This window comes from Primulina eburnea, chromosome 7 (assembly GCF_022965805.1).
Source record: "Primulina eburnea isolate SZY01 chromosome 7, ASM2296580v1, whole genome shotgun sequence".
Taxonomy (NCBI): Eukaryota; Viridiplantae; Streptophyta; class Magnoliopsida; order Lamiales; family Gesneriaceae; genus Primulina; species Primulina eburnea.
Window position 1 is genome coordinate 35,304,068 of NC_133107.1, and position 27,483 is coordinate 35,331,550.

The 27,483-nt window shown below is 38.6% G+C and overlaps 1 protein-coding gene across 1 annotated transcript in view; it reads right to left on the reverse strand.

Moving 5' to 3' along the window:
• Positions 1-7,261: 7,261 nt before the first annotated feature.
• LOC140837479 (histone acetyltransferase of the MYST family 1-like) overlaps positions 7,262-27,483 on the reverse strand; it is a 36,246-nt gene continuing 16,024 nt past the window's right edge. The window contains 4 exon segments of the mRNA XM_073203649.1: positions 7,262-7,650; positions 8,122-8,264; positions 8,833-8,926; positions 9,380-9,541. Coding sequence (XP_073059750.1) covers positions 7,447-7,650; positions 8,122-8,264; positions 8,833-8,926; positions 9,380-9,541 — 603 coding nt within the window. The 3' untranslated portion in view covers positions 7,262-7,446.

Sequence of the window (27,483 nt, forward strand, 5' to 3'; positions counted from 1 at the left end):
TAAAATTATTATATGATGCACGTTAAAACGTTTTCCTTGAGTTTTATGCTTCAGACAATTATTCGAGGCGGAATCGAGGGAAAGAGACCGGCGACGAATTTAGGCGATTTTAAAATGTGGTATTTATTTAAAGTCAAGAAAATGACATTTAAATGATTTATTAAGTGTTTAGCATTTTTAAAGCCTAATTTAATTTATTAGGTGATTTTAAGATTTTTTTAAGCTTTTCAAAAATACTAATTTGAATAGTAGAGGATTTTAAATTTTATAAAATTTGACACGTGTATTTTATTAAAATTAGGGGTTCTACAAAAGTTAGTGGTGGATTAATATTAAGGTTTAGTATTTAATTAGCTATTTTAATTAGCCTAATTAACCTCCTAATTAAACCCCTAATTAACCCACTAATTAATCCACTAATTACCCCCTAATTTATCACTCACACACACATTACACTTTTACACACACCAACTCACGCACACCACTTACACGACACACACACACACATTTCAATTGTATTTTGTTCCATTTCATTTTTGAGAGAAATGTTGGGGTTCTTGGAGAGATCAGCAGCCACCCCTTCCCCTTCATCATTTCAGCAACTCTCGATCATTTTTATAGCAAGAAATCACGCCACAAGTCGTCCCGGATCGGCCTCGCATCATCTCCGCTTCGGTATCGTCGTTTCGGTAACGTTAAAGATTTAAAGGCACGTATAATCTTTCTTTTGCTGCATCGATCATGTCATATTATGTGTTGCGTTTTTTTATGCGTAAAAATATATGTGTGACGTCGTTTGAGCGATAAAATGGTTTGGATCAGTTTTGAAATAATTTTAGCTCTAAAAACTCGTTTTTCCTGTCATTTTTAAAACTTCGATTTTCCGATCGTGATTCTGAGAAAACTTTCAACATGAAAATTGTATAACTTTTCGATACCTTCGATTTGACAGTAAATTCGAAATATTTTGATAAAAAATGAGTGAATTATGGCGTTTTTCGTGGGGCTGCTCAAACTGTGTTTTTCAGAAAATTATGTATTGATACGTTCTTGAAGTTTAATTGTTGCAGGCTTCGTTGGGGGTCTATGGGTGAACTTTGCTGTGTCTAGGTATGTTTATCATGTTGTTGGGATGTATACTGAGGTGTCGTTTCACGTCGTTAGGCTCTTGAGAGAACGAGTAGCCGTGTGAACCATTTTCTGTCAAAACTTTTTTTAAGGATTTTTGAGTTATTTGGGATATGTGGTTGTTTTGGGGACAATCGTATAGGCTCGAGTCATTGATGTAGTATCCTAAGATGGTCTCGTGGTGTTCATTAATGATCTGTACAATCGAGTCTAGACTCTTAAACAAAACCTGTTCAGAATTTTTGGATGTTGGCTTGTCCCGCAGGTCCAGGGACCCGCGGACAGACCCTGACGTGGGGTCCGTGCCTTTGTTTTCTCCTTGATGCCATTTCTGCGTGCCAACACGGACCCCCACACGGACCAAGGCACGGGGTCCATGCCTTTGCTTTCCTTCGAAGTGTCAATCAACCGAGTCTACACGGACCCTGACACGGGGTCCGTGTCCCTTCCTTTTGTTGGTCCTTTCTTTGTGCACACACACGGACCCATACACGGACCCCGACCCGGGGTCTGTGTACTTCATGTTTTGGGAAAAACATAATCGTTCATTTTGGGATTTCATGTGATGGTTTAGTAGACTGATTTAAATGAGGTCAATTCCCGAGAGTTTTAGAACGTCTTAAGTTATTTATGGGGTTTGGTGGTGAGCATGTGTACCTACGTCTAAGCAATGCAAGTTAAGTATTTTAAATTCATTTAGTATGTGCAACAACGCCCCCGATCAAAGTCCAACGAATCCCTCAACGCCAAGTAAGTATGTTTGACGTGCAAGAAAATATTTTAAATTTTGAGGTATGCTAAATGTCTTATGACCAAATTATGAATGGGTTTGGAAGTCGGTGAACGTGGCCGAGGACCTCTCCGCCCCGTTAAATCATGAACGGGTTTAGATCGTGATTGGAAAGCGTTAAATCATGAACGTGGACCAATCAGCCCGTTAAATTATGAACGGGGATCTCATGTATGTGGCAGTGGATACGTCCATGTCATCCCAGTACTGTGGTTTAGTCTGATCAGGCGAAATATGTTATGGGTCACTTGCTTTGAAACATCATCTACGCAAAATGATGAAGCCATGTATGGTTAAGTATGTTCAAGTATGCAAGCATGTTTAAGAAAATTTTATGGCACGTCTAAGCATGTATGTACGTATGTTCAAGTTTTATCTTACAAGTTCAAGTTTAAAGTATGTATGTCATATTTTAAAGTTGCATGTGATTTTATTACGTAGTACTCGTTATCTCCTGTTTATACGTGTTGAGTCTTTAGACTCACTAGACTTGATCGATGCAGGTGAGGATGTTTACGAGGAGGCTGGAGGTGGGGACCAAGGAGCAGGCTTGGACTGAGCAGGAGGCTAAACCCGAGGACCGCCCATGTTTTGAAATTTTTATGAAATGATCAAATACTCTGATTTTATGTTTTGATTTATGATGTTTTGAACAAGTATTTTTTTAGCAAACTTTGTATCTGATCACAATTTGAAAGGGTATTTTATATATAAGAAAATTTTAAATTTTTCCGCAAATTTTAATTAGCAAAAGTACGGTACGTTACATTTTATATCATCATATAAAATGTATATGTGTATATATATTAATATGTTTACACGTGTACTTTTAATATGCGATAAAGTAATCCAACTACATTCAAATTTAGGGAAAATGGAAAATGACTAATTAAATAGTTTTAATGGCATGAATTAATTATGGTGTGCATGATTAAATGTTTAAAATAGGGTTTTCTGTTAGAATGCATAAAACTGTGTTTTAAAGATTATTCGAGACGCTATCGAGGAACGGCGATCGGGGACCATAGGAGGGAAAATATCTTTAATAAATAATTATTTAAATTTTTTTATACATGGTATATTTTAATGAATATTTTCGAAAATGAGGTATTATAAGATGTTTTTACACGCGAGTTGTTTTTTTAAACGGCATCCGATTTTCGACGAAAATATGAACTTTTCGAGAACTCGACTAATATTTGCACAAACTTTCCTCAACAAAGTATTTTAAATAATAACTAATAGGCCTACTATACTATGATATTGGGCCTAAATTTTTCCATACTATTTTAATATAAAAAACGAGGCCCGAAAACCCTAACTTAAATTCATTAAACCACACGCCCCACCCCTCTAAACAACTAGGACTCTCCATCAGCAGCCAAGTCACAAACCACACGTCCAAGGCAAGTAACTCACGTGAACTTTAAGGAAAAACGCAGCAAGGATTCTTCCCACATCTCTCCACCAACGTCTCTTGCATCGTAAGTTGATTTCCGTGGGTAATATACGCAAAGACACACCTTAATATACCTTCAAACATATTTCACACCATATTATGTATATTTAATTATTTTTGCATGAGGAATATGATGCACCACTTTTATTCTCGTTTTTATGAGTTTATATGCATAAAGCTAGAGTTTTATTTTTTAAAAACTCTTCCTAATGATGCACAAAGGGGCTGCCATGGTAGATGAACTTGAAGGGATGTTTTCCCTCATGTTTAAGACCTAAAGGGGCTGTGTGATGGTCCTAGGGTGGCTGCACGATGGTTGTACCGAGGGCTAGGGTGATCGCGTGAGCTTGTGGCCGCACATGCCTTGGATGGTGACGGGTTGAGGGTGTTGGCTTCTAGGACTGCTAGGTTATGTCCAGTAGCATGTTTTGGGATTGTTCTAGGTCCTAAGAGGGTCAACTAAGGTCTGGACATGGTAGCTAAGGGGCTGGAGTCGAGGCAAGCTAGGGATCGAACCAATTAGGGCTAATGTTTTCTGCAGAAAATTTCAGAAGGTTCCTGGGCTAGTCTATGGGTCTTTCTTGGCTTGATTTTTGTTTTATATGGTATAACTAGGTGTTATTAAGCTATGGTTCAAGTTTGGTAAAGTTTAAATTTCGAGTTAATACGAGTCAAAACCGAGATGTAAGTCTAAATTTAAAAACAAATTGGGAAATTAGTCGAAAAGCTAAAGTTCACATCTAAAAAATATTTTTGGCTGTATTTTAAGGTTTTATGTAAAGTTTGGAATGATGTTGGTCGTCGTTTCAAGGTCTAAGGATAAATATGAAAAGTTAGGGTTTCAGGGGCAAAACGGTGATTTTACATTTGAAAAATGCTAGACATCCTTGCAATGCCTTGAATGTTGTAATAAATGTTAAAATATTTATTTTAAATGTTTATGGAATTTTATGATGAAACATTAATGTTAAAAGACATGTTGCATGCTTGGTTTAAAATAAAAATGATTTATACGTGCATGAATTTCTATAAGTGACGGGAATATGAAAAGTCAAAAGAGGTGAATTGATTGTGACTAATATGCTGATGCAATGATACGATGATATGTAAGGTCAAGGCTCAGTTGACGGGTGAGAGGGTCACTGATGTCCCCGCCGTCCAGTACCGTGGTAATACGTAAGTGGATCCATCGACCTTCAGTTAATGCGAAAGACACAATTAAGGATCCGAATTCAATAAAAAGTTAAATGTATACGTATATGATGAAAAGAAATATGATATGATATGTTAAAAGAAAAACGTTAAATTTTATGTTCATAAAAAGTTATTTTAAGTAAAAGTGTTTTCGTTGTTGCGTGTGAATGTATATGTATTATTTGTTATAATGATTAAGGTTTGCTGAATCAATAGACTTATTACGTGTGATCGATGCAGGTGATCACGAGATTGATGTTAATGGACGTATTGATGGTTGATCTTAGTAGAATGAAGGTGTACATAACCTCGCAAATAAAACTATGTTTATAATTTAAGATTACTTAAATATTTTTATGCCTTATATGTTTTTGAGAGGCTTTGAGAGGATTAAAGAGTTTATGAGGTATTTTGCAAAATACTAAGTTTAGGTTTGGTTGATGTTTTACGATTTCATATTTTGAATGCATTTTGGGATTTTCAAATAATATGCTGATATTTTAATTGCAAAAATATTTACTTATATATGCATGGTAATTTTGGCCGAATGCTTGGAAAAAAAATTTCTACTATATGTTAAAGAAAAATGAGTAGTAGACGTTTCAATAGATATATTAATTAAATCAAATAATCATTATTTAATTTATTTAATTAACTCATTAGTTAATTTAATTATAGACCTCTTTAGAGCATTTTATGACAATTGGTACATATTAGTAGTCACAACTTACTAATTACTAAATTCAAAATTACTAAATAAATGTTCTGAACTCATTATAACATCGATCAATGATCTCAGAGATCCGAAGTATTAAGGATACAAGTCTTGTTCATATAATGAAAAATGAAAATTTCGAAGATCAAAATTTTCACTTTCCAAGCCAGTTTAGTGAACCCCTTCACCAAAACAGGCAGTTCTACTCTCCTTTCTTAATTTGCAATTAAGCCAACTTCCATTTCTTCCATATTTTGGAATCAATTTATAAAGTCTTTTATAAGAAACATGTTTGGTATCCATCAAACTATAGTTGTCAAATTCAACTTTTTGAACTTTAACTTTCTCAACGGGAACACATAATCCAACACTTGTGTGACCCTCAATTGTTCAGTTATACAGCTAGCAGTGGGTCCATATCTCCATTTACTCAGAATAACATTTATTCTTATTCGGGCTTACCCTAAATAGCCGCATTCTTTTCATCAACTCATTGATCAAGAATTTCATAACGCATTTCTGATTCCACCAATCGGATTATGATAAGAGCGTCTAGTAGCATCTCCCCATGATCCCCTCTTGGTATCGCTGATAGTGCTTGCAAGAATTTTTAGTCATGGTTAGCGTAGAAAACGATCCCTTCAATTCATATATCCCGATCGAATATACAATCATTTGTATATCGAGAGTTGCATATATATTCGTTAACTAGGTAATTTATATTGGTATAATAGTGTAATGGTATGCGCAACTGAGGATACACTTTTCCAAACTGCGCATATCTTAATCTAGCCAGAGATTCCTTGCACTATTAAGTCATTAAACCACATAGGATACCTTTACTCATAGTCAAACGGTGAATCCCTGACTACAATGCATTTGCTCCTACGTATTTCGAAACTACACCCAACCTCGCCACTTGGTGACTCTCAATGGAGTCGGTAAATGGATCAAGGTTCATGCTAGTGCATATAGCCTTTATATTATCTCGGGTCAAAGGACTAATGATGTACAACCATAACCACAGACTATTCAACTCAATAAGTGAGAACCACTTGGACTGTCCGAGGAAAGGTTGTTCAGTGCATCATTTTATGATCATCCATCTGTATGAATGAACATCTCCATACCCTTGCCGATGAAACACGACGTTTACGCACAGATGCTAGTCTCGAACTCAAGCGACCTTTATCCTTATTTTAGGCGACTGATTTCACTAAGAACATTTTAGAATATACGGAACACTTCCTAATGAGTTTCATTATCTTACGTTAAGAGGCAGAACTCGTGGTACCTATTGTATATTGAAAGACTTTATCTACGCAGCTTGCATGATAAACAGATAAAGTATAATGTCATAACAAAATCGTAAAATATTATTAAAATAATGATCATTATACAATAGAGTCAATAAAATATAAGCTACAAGTTGGCTCGCTGGACATTTACTTTAAGAGTTGTGATATTGGAAAATACAGTTCATGCACATGGTGCATCATAATTTAGGGCTAGTTAATAATTTTTTAAGGAAAAACTTTGAGCTTTTGGGATTTTGGTATGTTTTAAATTTCAGTCTTATATTTCTAATTTTGATTTTTTAAAAATTTGGAATTGACTTGATATTGGTTTTGCGCCACGGATAGCGTGTATATGTGTGCTTTTTTTTAATAGGGGAAAAAAAAACAGGTTTCATGGCAATTGTACGTGTGTAAATTATCTTTTGCGACAATATTTCTTGTTATTAAGTCATTTTTATGTAAGCATTTAGAGGTTATATTAAAATTAACATTTTTATTGGCATTTCTTTTGTTCGAGTCGGATACATAAATTTAACGAAAAGGTAAGGTCATCTCTTTGATTTTCAAAATTTATTATCAATATTTCACGTCAATTTCAAATTCGAAAACATGGGAAAATCTTGATGCATGAAAGTATTCAGATAAAATTATAAAACAAAAATTGACTAGAGAATTTCTTATTAAGAAAGTAAGATGTAGAATATCCGAACCATATAATCGTAAGAAACATCTCAGACACGAGTGGCGATTAGTGTCCTAAGTTACATGCTGCAAACACTATTATATACAGAACAGAAAATTGCCGAACACAAGTCCAAGAAAAGGTGGCAAGAAAGAGAAGAACCTGAGACCACACTAAAATTCAGCTCTGCTCTTTATAAGGCGTCCATATTAATTTACATACGTCAACGTCAAGACCGCCACGTCCTGCAGCCTTAAGGTGTCGGTCTAAGACCTTAGGATCCGCACATATAACGTGTTGTCCCTTCCGGTATTGAATTAACTCTAAGTTCTGAAATGTAGACAATATATCCTCGGCCTTGATAGCCGTCATATCACTGAGCTCCTGGAGAAGGCGATTAACAAGAAATCAAGTAGAGAAATGTAGCACATTCAAAAGAGAAGATAAGGCCAACACATGTTAGCCGTTTTTCACCCGGTACCCAAACAAGTAACAACCTCAATGATTGCTGCGATAAAATATTCGAATGATATTTCCTGATTATTTCTTTATTCACTATTTATTGTTTTATTTCCCTTTTCCCCTCTTAATGCTTCACGTTTTTTACTGTTACATATACAGAGTCCGAAAATTGATCGACTGTCTCCCAATCATGCACGCACAAACTATGATGGTAGAAACTTTCAAGTTCATTTTTGTGTCTCATTTCAAACTCTACTAAGTAGACTAAACTAAAAGAACTACTTCAAAAACTCTTTCACCGCAGATAATCAGTTGCATGTAAATGGAGATGAGCTATCCATGCTTCTGCTCGAAGACAATGGTTGAATTTTAAACAAGCAATTCAATGCAAACCTTAATGGAGATATTTCCTTTGTGTTTTTTCAGTATATCTAGGAGAACGTGTGTCCAGTACCCTCGATAACTCAATAGTCCCAGGTCTGAAAGAGGTCTTTCTGGTGTTCCGACTTTATTTTCCTTCTTTGAAAGCTCATATGCTACAAAATGGAGAAGAAAAAAATAAACACCTTCTGTAAAAAATTAGATAATAGATAAGTTACGAGAAGAGGATGAAATGATTTTATTCTTTCAATCTTGAGATCTAAAACACCATCACATTCCTAAAACAAACCATTCTACCCAAGCGAAACCCCCCCACACACACACACAAAAACACCACCGAGAGAGAGAAAACTACATGACTTTGATCCATAGCATCAACAATAGAAATTGAAAGTATGCCCTTGACAAAAGCGGGGCAGATGCTGAGCTTACAAAATGCAATCAGAAATTTTCCACACCCAAAAAATACCACCGAGAGAGAGAAAACTACATGACTTTGATCCATAGCATCAACAATAGAAATTGAAGGTATGTCCTTGACAAAAGCGAGGCAGATGCTGAGCTTACAAAATGCAATCAGAAATTTTCCACCCGCACCCCCCCCCCCCCCCAAAAAAAAAAAAAAAGACCACCGACAGAGAACTACATGACTTTGATCCATAGCATCAACAATAGAAATTTAAGGTATGTCCTTGACAAAAGCGAGGCAGATGCTGAGCTTACAAAATGCAATAAGAAATTTTCCATAGCCTTTTCTCTGATAAGGAGGAAGAGTAAGAATGCAGGCCAAGTTGTAGGATTCCTCGGAATGCTTCTCCTTCACATACAAAGAAAGAAAAGTCAGAAACCTACAATTTTGTAATATTTTCATAAAATGCAAGACCTTCAGCCCATGCAATAGCAACGCATCCACATAAATTATTCCACACGTGACTTGGTTCTCCTTTCGTAAAATTTAACAAGTAGACAAAATCATATCAGATGGTTATAAGATAAAGCTTAATAGAGTCAAATTTAAATCCTATTTCTTATTCATCAATGTAAAAATGGCATGCATACTGATCAAAGACAAGGAATACTAAACAAGTCATGGCAATGAAGTAGTTGAGAATCCAATTATGATAGATTACATGTGACAAGAAGATTACATGATTTTACCACTCTGCGTTGAGAAAGTGAACATTTATGTGGACAACCTTCATTTCCACAAAAAAATCATAAATTGGTCCTAATTAATAACAGAAGGCAAGGACAACAATGATACAAATACCTTGGAGAAGTAGCCGACCATGTGGCATCCTCGATCATCACATTCACATAGCAAATAGAAAAGAAACAGATCCACGTCATAGTACAGGGTCTTATGATCCAGAAATAACTTAGCAAAATAACAAAGATTCTGCCCGTAAACCTTGTTCTTTTTGCCATCAACCTGTTTCAGCATATTTCAAATTTAGATAGAAGTTTCCTATCTCTGAATCAGATTATGGCAGCTAGAAAGATAACATGTAAAGCAAGTGAATGTGACCCAATAAAGCATCTGAGTACAAACGAAAAAGAGATCTGATGTAAAAACTAAGTCGCGCATCAAATTTCGATATCTAAGAGAGAGGTGCTAAACAACTTGGGGAATCGAAAGCCAAAAAATACATCCTCAGTTGCCACGAGATTGTGATCAACCTGATAGACCAAAGGAAAATATGTCAACAAACATCAAAATCCATCAACCTATTGTCATTTGGAGGAGAAGGGTAAACAGGAAGGGTACACAAGCAACCACTCAATGCTTGCCCATCCTAATTTTGTAAGAGAGCTACCAGATGGAATTTCATTATCCAAGGGCTGGGATATTTCTTTTGGTTACAGCAATTTTGTTCATTAGCGGAATTACTTGAGACTGATCAGAACAACTGTAACGTCCCAAATTCGGCGACTTTCCTCACTGTATCAAGACGGGTCTTTTCAGCGCGCTTATGTCCTCACTCACACGCACCCTAAGAAGCTTCCCAGGAGGTCACCCATCCCAGAATTGCCCCAAGTCAAGCACGCTTAACTTTGACGTTCTTATGTGATGAGCTACCGAAAAGAAGATACACCTTCTTGATATGAGTAGTACCAATCAAATCTTTTAAATCCTCTTCAACTGCACAGTCACATACCTGAACAATTTCGGAATTTCTCTCCTTCCGATGTAAGATCGGTTCATCCATGTTCCCTCCGCCTAGAAGCCAGCCAGGAGCCGCTCATTGTCCGTGCAACTTCGCGGCACATGCGATCACCCCCCGCCCTCTTCTGCCCCGGGCCTCACATGTCCACAGCTTCCGCTTGGTTCGTCCCCGAACCACACCGTACTAGGAGAAGTCGGCTCTGATACCAACTCTGCTCACTCCCCTACCTCATCCCAATAAACCGATGAGCTACACTTCTTCCCGTACAATGCTTCGTATGGAGCCATACCTATCGATGTCTGATAAATGTTGTTGTATTTGAACTTCACAAGAGGTAACTTCGGCTCCCAGCTGCCCTGGAAGTCGATAATCCAAGCTCGGAGTAGGTCTTCCAGAATCTGAATCACTCTCTCTGGCTGAGCGTCTTTCTGAGGATGAAAGGCAGTACTGAACGATAGCTTCGTACCCAACGCCTAATGGAGACTCTTCCAAAATGCAGACGTGAATCTCGGATCCCTGTCTGAAACGATGGACACTGCAATCCCGTGCAGTCTGACTATCTCTCTGATGTACAGCTCTACATACTGAGTCATGGTGAATGTATTCATGATCGGTAGGAAATGAGCTGATTTCGTGAGCCGATCAACAATCACCCATATGGCGTTGTATCCCCCAGTAGTCCTCGGATGTCCCGTCACGAAGTCCATAGTAAAATTCTCCCATTCCCACTCGGGAATACGGAGTGGTCTCAGCTTCCCTGCTGGTCTCTGATGCTCTACCTTAACTTGCTGACAAGTCAAACACTCGGAGACGAATCGCAGAATATCTCGCTTCATGTCCGGCCACCAATACAGAGTCTGTAGATCCTTATAAATCTTCGTACTCCCTGAATAGATGGAGTACTGGGTGTTGTGGGCCTCACTCAAGATATCTGCTCGAAGAGAATAACTGTCAGGAACCCATAGGCGGTCGCTATATCTGACTATGTCGTCCACAACTATATACAGTGTCTGGCCCTTAGCCTCGTCCCTCTGTCTCCACTTTTGTAACTCCTCGTCAGAAGTCTGCCCTGCTCGGATTATGTCTCTCAGAGTTGGCTGTACCGTCAGAGTAGCAAGATTCGGGGCCTCGCCCCTGGCATAAACTGCAAACTCAAATCTCTGAATCTCAGCCTGTAGGGAAAACACTGCGTGCTTCCTACTCAGCTTCTCCAACTACATTAGCCTTACCTGGATGGTAGCTAATGTCACAATCATAGTCCTTCACCAGCTCAAGCCATCTCCTCTGTCGCATGTTCAGTTCCTTCTGTGTGAAGAAGTACTTCAGGCTCTTATGATCTGTGAAAATCCTGCACTTCTCCGCATACAGATAGTGTCTCCAGATCTTCAGGACAAATACCACTGCTCCTAGCTCTAGGACATAAGTCAGATAATTCTTCTCATGGAACTTCAGCTGTCTGGACGCATAGGCTATCACTTTGTCCTGCTGCATCAGAACTGCGCCCAACCCAAGCTGAGATGCATCTGTAAAGACCACAAACTCTCCCTGCCCTGATGGCATTGCTAGCACTGGCGCTGTGGTCAAGGCCTGCTTCAGTTTGTCAAAACTCTCCTGACACTCAGGTCCCCAGATAAACTTGGCGTACTTCTTCGTCAGGGCGATCATAGGCACCGCAATAGAAAAGAATCTCTAGATAAACTTCCTGTAATAACCTGCCAATCCTAAGAAACTGCGGATCTAATAGGTTCATAATAGTTGCATTTTTTGTTGTCATGTCGCTCATTGTTACCACTTTCAACGTGCTAAATTGACACATTTTTGTTTGATTTTATTGTAGGAGGAAGTTTTCTGCTCTTGCGATAAATCTGGGTTAAAAAAAGTGATTTTATATCGCAATTAAACTTGCCGATATGATCTTAGTGGAAGACGTGGAGCAGAAAAATTCAGAAAATGTTTCTGCATAAGGCGTGACCACGCCTTGTGATGATTCTTCGGCTGCCTAATGAGATAAGGAATTTTTATATCAAGGAAGAAATAAAAGATAGTTTTTTCCATAAAAAAAACTCTATATTCTTGGAAGATATTATGGAGGCGGCAAGATAAGATTTTTCAACAAACACAATCTTCAAAATAAACAATTCACGTGCAAGGGGGATATTTTTGACAAGAGAAGAAGATTTTCACAATAAAAAAAAAGAAAGGGAGCGTAAAAGGAGGGAAGAAGGAATTCTCCAATAACCAATAAGCACACACCACAGCAAGGAAAGAAAAAAAGGGAAGAGAATTCTCCTTCTCCAACAACTCACGTTAAGAGCAAAAGAAAGGCGCAAGGATTTTCTCTCACCTTCTCTCCATACCTTTAGGCTAAGTTTTATCTTTGATTCAAGGGATATTTTCATTATTTCGATTTATCGCTGTGAGGTTTTTTGCACTTTAATTTAATATTCGTGTTTTGTTCAAGTATTTGTTGATTTATGATTTATTTATATGAAAGTTGTATCTCGGTTAATGTGACGATTTAATTCGATATATAATTTTCTACTGCTATCTATGAATTTAGTGATCCGTAATTGTCATGAACGATTGGTACATGAGTAGCGATAGATTAGGTGTGTTGTGCTATCATAGCATATTTAATCTAAATAAATCAACGAAACTCGATCTATCAATTGCAGGTAACTCGGTTGTTAGATTTTAGGATTAACTGTTTTCACAAAACGAAAATGCTACTTTTAATTAATATGGAACGCTATCGCGCCCAGTTAATTATTAATAAGTTGACTGGATGTTGGGTTCGGTCAATTAATTTAGGAAAACACAAGAATTTTAGTGGCTATCCCTATAATTCTAAGGTTAATTGCTTGTAATTGCATGAATAAATAATATGTTAGCCGAGGAACAGTGATATAATTGAATAGTGGAAATCCCCTTGAATCAAAGTGTGGTAATTTAATTCTCGTTTAGATTTATTATTTTTTATTGCTTTCTAATTTTAGTTTTAATATTTAATTTTGTTCATATCCCAAAATCCCCCCATTTTTATTGCATTTTGCTCGAAAGAAATCATCCCATCCGCCGTTCCCTGTAGATTCGACCCTACTCACCATTACACTCATTTTACTTAGAGAGTAGGAATTTAAGTTTGGTGGCTGAACGACAGCACACCAAATTTTGGCGCCATTGCCGGGGAACGGTGCAAGGTTAGTATTTTTGGAGTTTTGCTATTATTTTTTTTTATGTCTCATTCTTCTTGTATAGGTGATTCATCAAGAAAAGAAGAATTGGAGAATTTTATGTTATGGAATACTTCGAGATGTTTCATCGACAAGTATTCACAAGTTTTGCCCAACAAACCGAAGAGCCATTCTATGCAGCATAGGAGAGATTCAATAATTTAGTAACAACATTCAGGAATCATGATTTTTCTAACTATGTTCGTCTTCGACTTTTCCTTAAAGGTTTGAATGCAGTTACACGAAGTTGGGTATTTAATGGGGCACTGACAACTGGTAGTCCACTACTTAGTCGACAGAAAGACGGTGTGATATATTTGATAAATGATATGGCCGACTTTGACTACCATCAATATTGGTATCCTTCGCTGCAGAGTTGGAGCCACCAATACACTCAAGGAATTAGCCAATTTGATTTTACAGACCAACCTTTCGAGCATCAAGAAGATGAGGGATATAGTCTTGAAATAATCATAAGTCGATTGAATGATATGGTAAACAAACGCGTGGAATTGAATGAGGAAACTGTTGAGCCTCAGTCTGAAGAAGTTTCGGAAGGAATATCAAACGAAGATGAGACACCAATGAAGTTGAGAGATGAACAAGTTTATGAGACTATCGATTTGAGCTCGTCGATAATATTATCATACATACATCTTGGAGATCCTTGTCTTTCTCCATTGTCGATTTCAACAGATTTTGTTCTTCAAAAGCCAACGATGATATTTTCATCTCATGCCGATTATTTAAAGTCACGTTTTGTTGAGGAGACGAGCTTACATTGTATTATCAAGCCAAACTTGAGGGCACATGGAATCAAGACCCATTTATGGTGTCATATGACACGTACTTTGGGCGTCAGCCGCTCTTTGAATGAGTGCTTTTGAGGGTCAAGCTGACTACTAAAAATCAAGCGCTTTTGGGAAGCAACCCAAATTTCTTGTTCTTATTATTTTAAATTTCTTTTATTTTTATTTTTTCACATAGTACAAATTTTATTACCTTTGTGCAGAAGATGTCTTCTAACAAGGCATGACCACGCCTTATAAGAATATCACTTCTGCACCCAAAAAAATTGCCCTTAACACAGTAGATGTTTTCTAACAAGGCGTGACCACGCCTTGTGAGAAAACATCTTCTGAAAAAAAAAATAAATAAATAAATAAATAATTTACGTTTTTTTATCTAAGCCTATTCGTTTTCACCCCTTTCACATCTTCTCTCAGCAGCTTCCATCATCAACATCGGTACCACTCCGCCACAGCAATAGGAAGCCTTGTTCTATGATGCCCAACAATTTTCAGGGGAGTTCTTTAACGTCCCTTGCTTACTTTTACTGTATGTGTTGTGCATCTACTTTTTGTGTCATTGAGGACTGTAGTTTTAGAGAATAAAAATGGCTTATTTCATTAATCAGGAAAAACCTTTAAATAGAGTTGCAAACGCTAGAAAATAAGATCCAAAATAACAACTAACTAAAGGTTCTTAAGTATAAGGTAACAAACTAACAACCTATGACTACGTATATTTCTTTAATCTACACTCCCCCTCAAGTTGGTTCATAAATATCATACATGCCCAACTTGTTTACAAGAAAATCAAATATAGGTTTGAATAAACCCTTTGTTAAGATGTCTGCGGTTTGATCTTCAGACTTCAAGAAAGGAATACAAATGACTCCTGCTTCCGACTTCTCCTTTATGAAATGTCGATCAACCTCTATATGTTTGATCCTGTCATGTTGAACTGGGTTGTGTGCAATGCTTTTTATTGCAGCCTTGTTGTCGCAAAAAACTTTAATAGGGAGATTGGTTTCCAGTTTCAGCTCCTTGAGAACTTGTTTTATCCATAGAATCTCACAAATTCCATTAGCCATTGCTCTGTATTCAGCCTCTGCACTACTCCGAGCAACCACATCTTGTTTTTTACTCCTCCAGGTTACCAAGTTTCCCCATACATAGGTACAATATCCCGAAGTTGACTTTCTGTCTGTGATTGAACCAGCCCAATTTGCATCCATAAAGACTTCGATGCTTCTATTATCTCCCTTTATGAAAAAAAAGACCTTTACCAGGACTATTCTTTAAATACCTCAAAATTCGATATACAGCCTCAAGGTGTTCTTTATAAGGACAGTGCATAAACTGACTCACCATGCTCACAGCAAATGCAATATCAGGCCGTGTGTGAGAGAGGTATATAAGTCTTCCAACAAGTCGCTGGTATTGCTGAATATTCACCAAGTTGCCTTGGTTGACATTACCAAGCTTCTTGTTCGGATCTATAGGAGTATCTATAGGACGACAATCACTCATTCTTGTGTCCTTTAAGAGATCCATAATGTACTTCCGTTGAGAAACAAAAATTCCCTGTTTAGACCGTGCAACCTCCATAGCCAGAAAATACTTCATTTCTCCTAGATCTTTGATCTCAAATTCTTTGGAGAGTTTGTTCTTCATTGCTTCCAATTCTTCTTAATCACTTCCAGTGAGAAGTATATCATCTACATAAACAATCAAGATTGCAATCTGTCCATTGTTCGAGTAGCGAGTGAACAAAGTATGGTCTGATTGTGCTTGAGAATAGCCCTGTTTCTTCACCACTTGCGTGAATCTTTCAAACCACGCGCACGGAGACTGCTTGAGTCCGTACAACGCCTTGTCCAATTTGCATACTTTAGCTCCAAATTTGTTTTCGAAACCTGGTGGTGGAAGCATGTAGACTTCTTCCTCCAATCTACCATTCAAGAATGCATTTTCTACGTCGAACTATCGTAAAGGCCAGTCTAAATTTGCTGCAATAGATACCAATATTCGAACGGTGTTAAGTTTGGCTACCGGAGCAAAAGTCTCCGTGTAGTCAATGCCATAGGTTTGTGTAAATCCCTTGGCTACTAGTCGAGCTTTGTGTCTTTCAAGTGTTCCGTCGACATTGAATTTTGGTGTGAAAACCCATTTGCAGCCAACTGTGGGAGTATTATTTGGAAGTTCTTTAAGTTTCCATGTCTGATTTTTCTCAAGAGCATTCATCTCCTCAAGAACAGCCTGTCTCCACTCTGGAACATTTAGAGCTTCCTGTATGTTGTTTGGAATCTGAACACTTGAGACATTTGTTGTGAAAACAGCAAACGAAGATGAGAGTTTTGAGTTAGATACAAACTGAGACATAGGATATTTAACAAAAGACCTTTTTTCTTTTCTAAGAGCTATTGGTAGATCAAACTCAGAGTTAAAAGAGACAGAAGAGTTACCAATTTCATTTTCCGGTCCAGGTTCAGATTCTTGGCAAGACAAAGGTGCAGCGGCTTCAATTTGTCGATGAGGGAACTTCCTTTCATATATTTGCCCAAATAGTTTTCTATTCTGATCATCGCATTCTGCTTCCAGTAGCTGTTGAGATTCAATATGATCTAGACTTGAGGAAGTTTTACTTTGGTTAGCTAACTTTAGATTTTCTTTCACGTTTATCTCTTCTGTTTGCCTTATATTTTCACTTTCTCTGTGAATCAGAATTTAGAAAATCTAAATTTAATAAGGGATCACAACTTTTGTTATTTGCAATGTTCCTGAGGTTGTGATGAAGATTAAACCTATTATTTGATATTCCTAGATTTTCAAATTAAAATCTTCAACCAAGTTCTCCCCCTGAAGATTAGGATTAAAAAAAGGAATATTTTCAAAGAACTTAACATCCATTGAGACAAACATTTTTTTAAAAGTGGGGTCAAAATACTTGTACCCTTTTTGATTCGGAGCAATCCCAACAAACACACATTTTCGAGCTTTTGGGTCAAGTTTACTAGTATTCCTGATTGGATTCCTAATAAATACAGTGCATCCAAATATTTTCAAGGACATAGTATTATTAAACAAACGAGATTGTGGACACAGATTTTGAAGACAAGTGATCGGTGTTTGAAACTTTAGGATTTTAGATGGCAATCTATTCATTAGATAAGTGGCATGCAAAACCGCCTCTCCCCACAAATATCTAGGAACCTTATTAGAGAAAAGTAAAGCACGACTTATCTCAAGAAGGTGTCTATTCTTCCTCTCGGCAACGGCATTCTGTTGAGGAGTGTCATTACAAGAACTTTGTTGAACAATTCCTTTTTCGTCACAAAATTTTCCTAAGACTTGGGAAAAATATTCACGACCATTATCACTTTTTAAAATCTGTATACTCGTATTAAATTGATTTTGAACCATATGATAAAAATTTTTGAAAAACAACTTCTACTTCAGATTTTTCTTTGAGTAAATAAACCCAACTAACTCTAGTGTGATCATCGATTAGAGTAATAAACCAACGTTTTCCATGACAAGTAGACACTTTTGAAGGACCCCAAAGATCACTATGTACTAGTGCAAAAGGTTTTGAAGGTGTATAAACCCGTGGAGGATATGTACTGCGATGATGCTTGGATAACACACAAATTTCACACTGAAAAGAAGAAGGATCTTTATGACGAAATAAAGCAGGAAACAGTTTTAAATAATGGAAATTTGCATGACCTAGTCTAAAATGCCATAGATAAATCTCGTCAATACTGAAATCTGAAGCAATTTGCAGGCAAGAATTCTTTTGAGCCTCTTTATTCAAGTACATTCCCTCATCTAGAATGTAAAGACCATCACACTCCTTAGCACTGCCAATCATCATTCCCGAGACCAGATCCTGAAATTCACAATGGGAGGAGAGAAAAATGGCAGAACAATTAAGAGTTGATGTTAGTTTACTGATAGAGACAAGATTATATGATAATTTAGGCACATGCAGAACATTAAACAAGGTTAGCACATCAGAAATTTTTATATCGCCTATACCAGCAATAGCAGAAAAAGAACCATCTGCTATCCTAACTTTGCGATTTCCTGCACAGGGTTTTATATGAGAAGAAAAAACTAGAACAACTAGTCATGTGGTCAGAGGCCCCTGAATCAATAATCCAGGTGGTCTTAGATTGGGAACAAACAAAGGATGACAAGAGCTTAGTGTTACCATTGTGAACAAAAGTACTGGAAGATTTATCTTGAGATAACGGCAATAAATTCAACAATTGCTCTATTTGTTCCTTCGTGAATGGAGACTGCCCAGAGTTGATAAAGTGCTCTTGAGAAGGGTCTGCCATGGTTTGAAAGGCTCGCTCAGGACGAGGTGACTTCCCACCAGGTGGTTTCCCATGTATTTTCCAGCAACTTTCACGAGTATGCCAGAATTTTTTGCATAAGTCACACCACGGCTTCCTTTTTTTGTCACCACTGGACTCAGCCCCTTTTTCACCTCTTTTGATAAACAGTGCAGACATATCGGATCCAGAAACCCTAGACATATCGGAGCTGGGATCTGCTGCAGAAGGATCATTGTTGTTCATAATTTTTCTGCGACTCTACTCCAGTCGAACTTCAGAAAATACCTCTCTTATGGAAGGAAGAGGACGGCGGCCGAGAATTCTCCCCTTAACATCATCTAGGTTGCGATGAATCCCGGCGAGCAGCATGAAGATTCGATCATTCTCTTCACGCTTGTTCTGTCGGAGAAAATCCGCTTGGCTCTCCCATACATGATATTGATCTAGTTCTTGCCACCATGCCACCATCTCATTATAGTAGCTGGTGACGTCACGATTCCCTTGCTTGGATTGCCACAGTCGAGTCTTCAACTCGAAGATCTGTGAGGAATTCTCCAAGTCAGAGTAAGTTTCACGGACAGAGTCCCATACCTCCTGAGCGGACTTCATAAATAGATGAGGCTTTGCAATTGAGGTATCCATGGAATTGAGCAGCCAAGCCATAACAAGGGAGTTTTCTGAACGCCATAATATGTAGCCAGGATCTTTAGACTCCGGCTCCTTGGTTTCTCCTCTTAAATAACCTAATTTTCCCCTACCATCAATGGCAAGTTTCACTGACTGGGACCATTCAAGATAATTCTGACCATTTGATTTATGCACAGTGACTTGCATAGATGAATGAACAGACTCACTCGTCACACTTGATTGAACAGGTGTAGGGATAGATGTTGTTCCACGTCACACTTGATTGAACAGGTGTAGGGATAGATGTGGTTCCAGAATCTGTTTTGTCAGCCATAGGATAGAAACCCTAGTTTGCTGGCTCTGATACCATGTAGTTTTAGAGAATAAAAATGGCTTATTTCATTAATCAGTAAAAAACCTTTAAATAGAGTTACAAACGCTAGAAAATAGGATCCAAAATAACAACTAACTAAAGGTTCCTAAGTATAAGGTAACAAACTAACAACCTATGACTAAGTATATTACTTTAATCTACAAGGACATTGCCACATACAGGGAGTGATATATAGCCTTATTTCTCGTTTCAATTTATATTTTTCTCATTTTTTGCATGTTTAATATATATAAAAAAAAACAACATGGTAGAGTGTAGTTGTTTGATCCATACAACATTTAGTGTTTATTCGTTATCTCTATCATTTGAATCTTGAATGCCTCTGATGCGAGTCTATGAAGAAAAAAATAATATTTTCTTTGTGTGCTACTGATTTTGCATTCTTACTGCTACATTTATGGGTAATTGCTCTTGATGATGTGTTGAAATGACAAGTGTATGGGGTCTAACACACATACCATTTTTTTTGTGAGCTTTGAGCCTATTAGCAATCATCATATCATGCTCCAATTTTTTCTTGATTGTGTGTTAGCCATACATTGTTGATTTTTCTAGAACTTGCATTGTTATACATGTCTTTGTTGATACCTTGTGATGGATTAGGTGCATAAACAAAGTAAAGGACATTAGGTTCAAACCTTTTTTTTCGCATCATCAGTGCCGTTCTTTTTGAGCCTACCCTGATTCATTTACCCCTAGTGAGCCAAGTTCGAGTCTGAACCTATTTGTTGGAAAATAACCACATTACAAGCCATGATAAATCTCTTTTGTTGGTTATTCCTCTATTTGAACCTTGAATTAAAGAATCGTACAAACTTTTCGCATTTACCATCACATTGAGCCAAGAAAGTGCAAATTGTTGAGATCGAATGATTAATGCTCGAAATCGTTGTCTCGAAAAAAAAAACTCCTTATGAAAAAAAGAAAAAAAAGAAAAAGAAAATATTTATAATGAAAAAAAAATGAAAAAAAGGGAGTGAGAAGGAAAATAAGAAAAACGAAGAAAAAAATGATCTTGGATGTTAAGATTGAAGATGTTATTATTTAGATGCAATTGTTTTTTGTGAAAAGTGCGTGTGATTTCTTCAATTCCGTAAACACATAGTGCCTTGTTTCCTACCTGACCTCTAGCCACGCTACAACCCATTTGCAGCCTTTGTTTGTGCACTTTAATTCATTCATTTGGTAGAGGATATGATATATTTGCAAGCTTATGGTAAAAAATTTCAGTGTTTTGACATGAGAGCTCCTTGATACATACCTAGACACTTACGAGTGAAATGAGCGAATCCTGTGAGGAGTGTTTAGACCCTACGCATTTTTATTTCTACACATTCGGATGGAAGCAATTGTTCATGATGTTGGTACATTAGGTGCTTAAAAATTAAATTGCTTTGGTGAATGACAAAATATTTAGCGGACAAGTGAATGAAGCAGAAAGAGGATAATGAGTTGAGATAATGAATTGAACTCTTTTATGCTTGAGGACAAGCATGGTTTAGGTGTGGAAGTTTTGATAGGCTCGTAATAGTTGGATTTTTTGTTGCCATGTCTCTCGTTGTTACCACTTTCAACGTGCTAAATTGACACATTTTTGTGTGATTTTATTGTAGGAGGAAGTTTTCTGCTCTTGCGATAAATCTGAGTTAAAAATGGTGATTTTATATCACAATTAAAGTTGCCGATATGATCTTAGTGGAAGACGTGGAGCAGAAAAATTCAGAAGATGTTTTTGCATAAGGCGTGACCACGCCTTGTGATGATTCTTCGGCTGCCTAATGAGATAAAGAATTTTTATATCAATGAAGAAATAAAAGATAAGAGTTCTTTTTATGGGGCAGCAAGATAAGATTTTTTCAACAAACACAATCTTCAAAATAAACAATTCACGTGCAAGGGGGATATTTTTGACAAGAGAAAAAGATTTTCACAATAAAAAAAAAGGGAAGGGATAACCTACCTAACACACGTAAAAGGAGGGAAGAAGGAATTCTCCAATAACCAATAAGCACACACACAGAGCAAGAAAAGAAAAAAGGGGAAGAGAATTCTCCTTCTCCAACAACTCACGTGAAGAGCAAAAGAAAGGCGCAAGGATTTTCTCTCACCTTCTCTCCACACCTTTAGGCTAAGTTTTATCTTTGATTCAAGGGATATTTTTACTATTTTGATTTATCGTTGTGAGGCTTTTTGCACTTTAATTTAATATTCGTGTTTTGTTCAAGTATTTGTTGATTTATGATTTATTTATATGAAAGTTGTATCTCGGTTAATCTGACAATTTAATTCGATATATAATTTTCTACTGCTATCTATGAATTCAGTGATCCGTAATTGTCATGAACGATTGGTACATGAGTAGCGATAGATTAGGTTTGTTGTGCTATCATAGCATATTTAATCTAAATAAATCAACGAAACTCGATCTCAATTGCAGCTATCTCAGTTGTTAGATTTTAGGATTAACTGTTTTCACAAAACGAAAATGCTATTTTTAATTAATATGGAACACTATCGTGACCAGTTAATTATTAATAAGTTTTGACTGGATGCTGGGTTCGGTCAATAAATTTAGGAAAACACGAGAATTTTAGTGGTTATCCCTATATTCTAAGGTTAATTGCTTGTAATTGCATGAATAAATAATATGTTAGCCGATGAACAGTGATATAATTGAATAGTGGAAATTCCCTTGAATCAGAGTGTGGTAATTTAATTTTCGTTTAGATTTATTATTTTTTTATTGCTTTCTAATTTTAGTTTTAATATTTTATTTTGTTCATATCCCAAAATCCCCCCATTTTTATTGCATTTTGCTCGAAAGAAATCATCTCCCATTCCCTGTGGATTCGACCCTACTCACCATTACACTCATTTTACTTAGAGAGTAGGAATTCAAGTTTGGTGGCTCAACGACAGCACACCAGGATCTCAGTCCCGCTCTTCGGAACTGGCCAATCCCTAAATGCCTCTACTTTGCTGGGGTCGACCTATATGCCATCTCTGTCAAGCCAGAACTCACACTTTCTGAACTTGGCATACAGTCGTCTATCCAGTAGAGTCTGCAATACTATCCTCTAGGGGTGGGCATAAAACCCGAAAAACCGAAAAAACCGACCGAACCGAATAATTCGGTTTAAATGGTTCGGTTTTATCGGTTTTTCGGTCGGTTATGGTTTTAAAATTTATGAAATTCGGTTTTTCGGTTCGGTTTTCATCCCCGAAAAAACCGAAAAACCGAACCGGCCATATTATTGTTAAGTATAAGGTTTTTATGTATAATGGGTCATATTATTGTTTAGTTTAAGACTTTTTATGTATAATGGGCCTATTAATATTTAAGAACTTAGTATCATTAACTCTCAGTTTTCAATCCGATTGTTTTTTTTCTTTCTCACCACTCACCAGTCGATGTTTTCTTTTCTTTTCTGTATATATTTCTTTAATTTTTTATATAAAAAATTAAGTCCCACAAATTAAATGTTTGAAAAATACTGTGATTTAGATTTTAAAGACATAAAGTGACGTATAATTTTATTTCGTAACAAATTTTAGCTAACTGTATATAACCGGCCGTATAAACCGAACCGAACTACAAAAAAACCAAACCGAACCGTAATAAAATGGTCCGGTTTTGGACTAAAGATATTCAAAACCGAAAACCGAAAAACCGAACCATTGTAGAGTAAAACCGGACCGAACCGACCGTTGCCCACCCCTACTATCCTCAGATGATGACTGTGCTTCTCCCTCCTTTACGAATAGATCATAATATCGTCAATGAAGACTATGACGAACTGATACAAGAATGGCTGAAACACGTGATTCATGAGAGATCGCTGGCGCGTTCGTCAAACCGAAGGGCATCACCAAGAACTCATAGTGCTCGTAACGCGTCCAGAAAGCTTTCTTATGCACATCTGTCTCCCTCACCTTCAGCTGATGGTATCCGGATCTAAGATCTATCTTGGAGAACACTGAGGCTCCCTGAAGCTGATCAAATAAGTCATCGATCCTCGGCAACGGATACTTATTCTTGACTGTGACCCTGTTCAGTCTCTGTGGTCAATGCACAGTCGCATGCTGCCATCCTTCTTCTTAACAAAAACAATCGGTGCGCCCCAAGGAGTAAAACTAGGGCGAATGAAACCCTTGTCTAGCAAATCCTGAATCTGATCCTTGGGCTCCTTCATCTCTGTAGGCGCTAAACGGTAGGGTACCTTAGATATCGGCACTGTCCCCGGCATAAGCTCAATAGAGAAGTCCACCTCTCTGTCTGGTGGAATGCCTACAACATCGTCAGGGAACACACTAGAGAACTCACTGACTACATCCACATCCTACATCCTCTAACTGACTGGCTCTGACACTGACAGGATGCTGGCTAAGAAGGCCTGCCAGCCTCTCCTGATAAGTTTCCTAGCACGCATGCAGGAAATGACGTGCGGGAACTGCTGATGTCTAGCTGCCTCAAAAACAAACGGTTTTCCACTGGGAGGTCTGACAGACACTGACCTTTGGCGAAAATCTATGACTGCTCTATCAGAAGAGAGCCAGTTCATGCCCAAGATGATATCAAACTCCGGTAGTGGTAGCACTATCAAATCTGCGTGCACCGCATACTTCTGCAACCGGAGCTCCAATCTCTTCACTATCTTAGAAGTGAACATCTGGTCCCCGGATGGGATTGATACTCTGAAACCCAAATCCAACGCTGCAGGTATGATTCCTAGTTGCTTCACGAAAGATTTGGATATAAATGAGTGTAGCCCTTGAATCTAGCAAAGCACTATCAAATCTGCGTGCACCGAAATGGAACTTGTTGCATTGAGGGCCCGGCTGCCTATCATTTGGCTCAGGCGCCTAAGGAGGTCTCTGCTGCTGCTGCGGCCTCCGACCCTGTCCCTAGGGCCTTTGATGCCCCTGCTGCCCCGTAAACTGCTTCTTTTGTGGCTGAGAACTGGACTGGGCCTGATACCGCTTGCATCTCAAAGTCTATGTCTCGGAGTGCCTGCTCTGCCTGAAAAGTGCAGGCAGTGGCCTCATCATAACCTGCCGGCCTCATCAGCATGACGTCCTGGCGGAGAGTAGGTCTCAGTCCATCCAGGAAATGACTCAGCTTCTGGCCGGCATCCCTTGCTATCATGGGCACAAAATGGCAGCCCCTGTCAAACTTGCGGATGCTATCCGCCACAGATAAATCTCTCTGCCGGAGGCTCATAAACTCCCTCGTCAGGCGGCCCCTGACGTCAGCTGGGAAATCCCTCCCAAAGAACATCTATCTAAATCTGGCTCACGTGAGAGTAGCCACATCCACTGCATGTGCGGCTCCCTCCCACCATAGGAACGCATCATCCCTCAGCATATAAATGGAGCACCTGGCCCGGTCGCCATCCCTCATCTGAAAGTAATCGAAATGAAGCTCCAGCGATCTGATCCACCCCTCAGCTACGAATGGCTCAGTGGTACCCCCGAACTCCTTCGGGTCGAGCCTACTGAACTACTCAAAAACATCTACCTGCAGTCTAGGAACCTGCTGTACCTGCTCCCATAGTCTAGCCATACCCTCTACGACTCGTGTAGCTAGGTCCCCTGGCGGTGGTGGTTGTGGAGGTCCTCTGCAACCCTCAGGGATATCATCTTATCTGTCCATCATGGGCTCGCGTCTAGGAGGCATATCTGAATAAAGTCCAATTTAAAACGTAACCCCTCATTCAATTAATATAGTTTTTAAAACAATAAACCTTAAAGCGTAAAAGCAGTCAAACATGTACAGTAGCTCATGATAGCATGCAGGTAATAACAGTAAATCGTTTTAAACATTTAACACATAAAGCTTACAGACTTGAGGCTTGAAGACTAAGCGGCAGAAGCTGGCGGTGGCACAACCCTATATAGGACCCTTGCTCTGATTCCAACTGAAATGTCTACTCATTTTAAAAGTAAGGAAATAATTTTTTTATTTTTTTTATTTTTATAAAGCTCACATTCCGCACTTTTAAAATGAGTAGACGTTTCAGTTGGTATCAGAGCAAGGATCCTGTATAGGGTTGTGTCACCACCAGCTTCTGCCGCACAGTCTTCAAGCCTCAAGTCTGTAAGCTTTATGTGTTAATTATTTAAAATGATTTACTGTTAACACCTGCATGCCATCGTGAGTTATTTTACATGTTTGACTGCATTTACGCTTTAAGGTTTATTGTTCTAAAAACTAGATTAATTGCATGAGAGGTTACGTTTTAAATTGGACTATATTCAGATATGCCTCCTAGACGCGAGCCCAGGATGGACAGACAAAATGATATCCCTGAGGGAGGCAGAGGACCTCCACCACCACCACCGACAAGGGACCCAGCTACCCGAGTTCTAGAAGGTATGGCTAGACTATTGGAGCAGGTACAGCAGGCTCCTAGACCGCAGGTGGATGTTTTTGAGCAGTTCCGTAGACTGAACCCGAAGTAGTTGGGGGATACCACTGATGCATTCGTAGCTGAAGGATGGATCAGATCGCTGGAGCTTCACTTCGATTACCTTCAGACCAGGGATGGTGACCGGGCCAGGTGCGCCATTTATATGCTGAGGGATGATGCGTCCCTACGGTGGGAGAGAGCCGCACATGCAGTGTATGTGGCTACTCTCATGTGGGCCAGATTCAGAGAGATGTTCTTCGGGAAGTATTTCCCAGCTGACGTCAGGGGCCGCCTGATGAGGAAGTTTATGAGCCTCCGACAGAGAGATTTATCTGTGGCGGATAGCATCCGCAAGTTTGACAGGGGCTGCCATTTTGTGCCCATGATAGCAAGGGATGCCGGCCAGAAGCTGAGTCATTTCCTGGATGGACTGAGACCTACTCTCCGCCAGGACGTCATGCTGATGAGGCCGGCAGGTTATGATGAGGCCACTGTCTGCGCTTTTCAGGCAAAGCAGGCACTGCGAGACATAGACTTTGAGATGCAGCGGAAGCGGCATGAGGCCCAGTCCAGTTCTCAGCCACAGAAGAAGCAGTTTACGGGACCGCCGAGGCAGCAGGGGCAGCAGAGGCCCCAGGGATAGGTTAGAAGGCTGCAGCAGCAGCAGAGACCTCCTCGGGCGCCTGGGGTGCATAAGCCAGATGATAGACAGCCGTGCCCTCAGTGCAGTAGGTTCCATTTCGGCGAGTGCAGGTGAGGAACCTTCAAGTGCTTTGCATGCGGACTGGAGGGCCATAAAGCAGCGGATTGCCCTAGGAACAAGGGCCCCACTACTGGCCGGGCTTAGGTGATGCACGCCGAGGAGGAAGAGGCAGTGTCATACTCCACACTGATTACCAGTAACCATTTTTTTAAGATTTAAATTTTCGCATGGTTGCTTGGGTTTAATGCTTACTTGATGATTTACTTATTGGGATTGATAACATAGAAGAAATTAGGATGCATGTTCTACGTATTGGGAAATTGTTTGATCTAAGAATTTTAGGGATCCAATTGCAATAAAGGGTAAATTAAAGACCAAAATGAAATTTCAAACTTTAAGGGGTCCATTTGCAATTTTTGATTTTCTGAGGTTAAATTTCGAATTTTTAGGAACAACGATTGGGTCAATTCAGTGATTGTTTGATGATTTTGGGTTAATTAACGATAATAAATCCCTTAAGTTCAACTCTATTAGATTTGATAGTATGTTTTGTCGCAGGGAGGATACATATTGCAGGTGTAGTCACGCATGCATTGCTAGATTCAAGGGTTACACTCATTTATATCCGAATCTTTCGTGAAGCAACTAGGAATCATACCTGCAGCGATGGATTTGGGTTTCAGAGTATCGATCCCATCCGGGGACCAG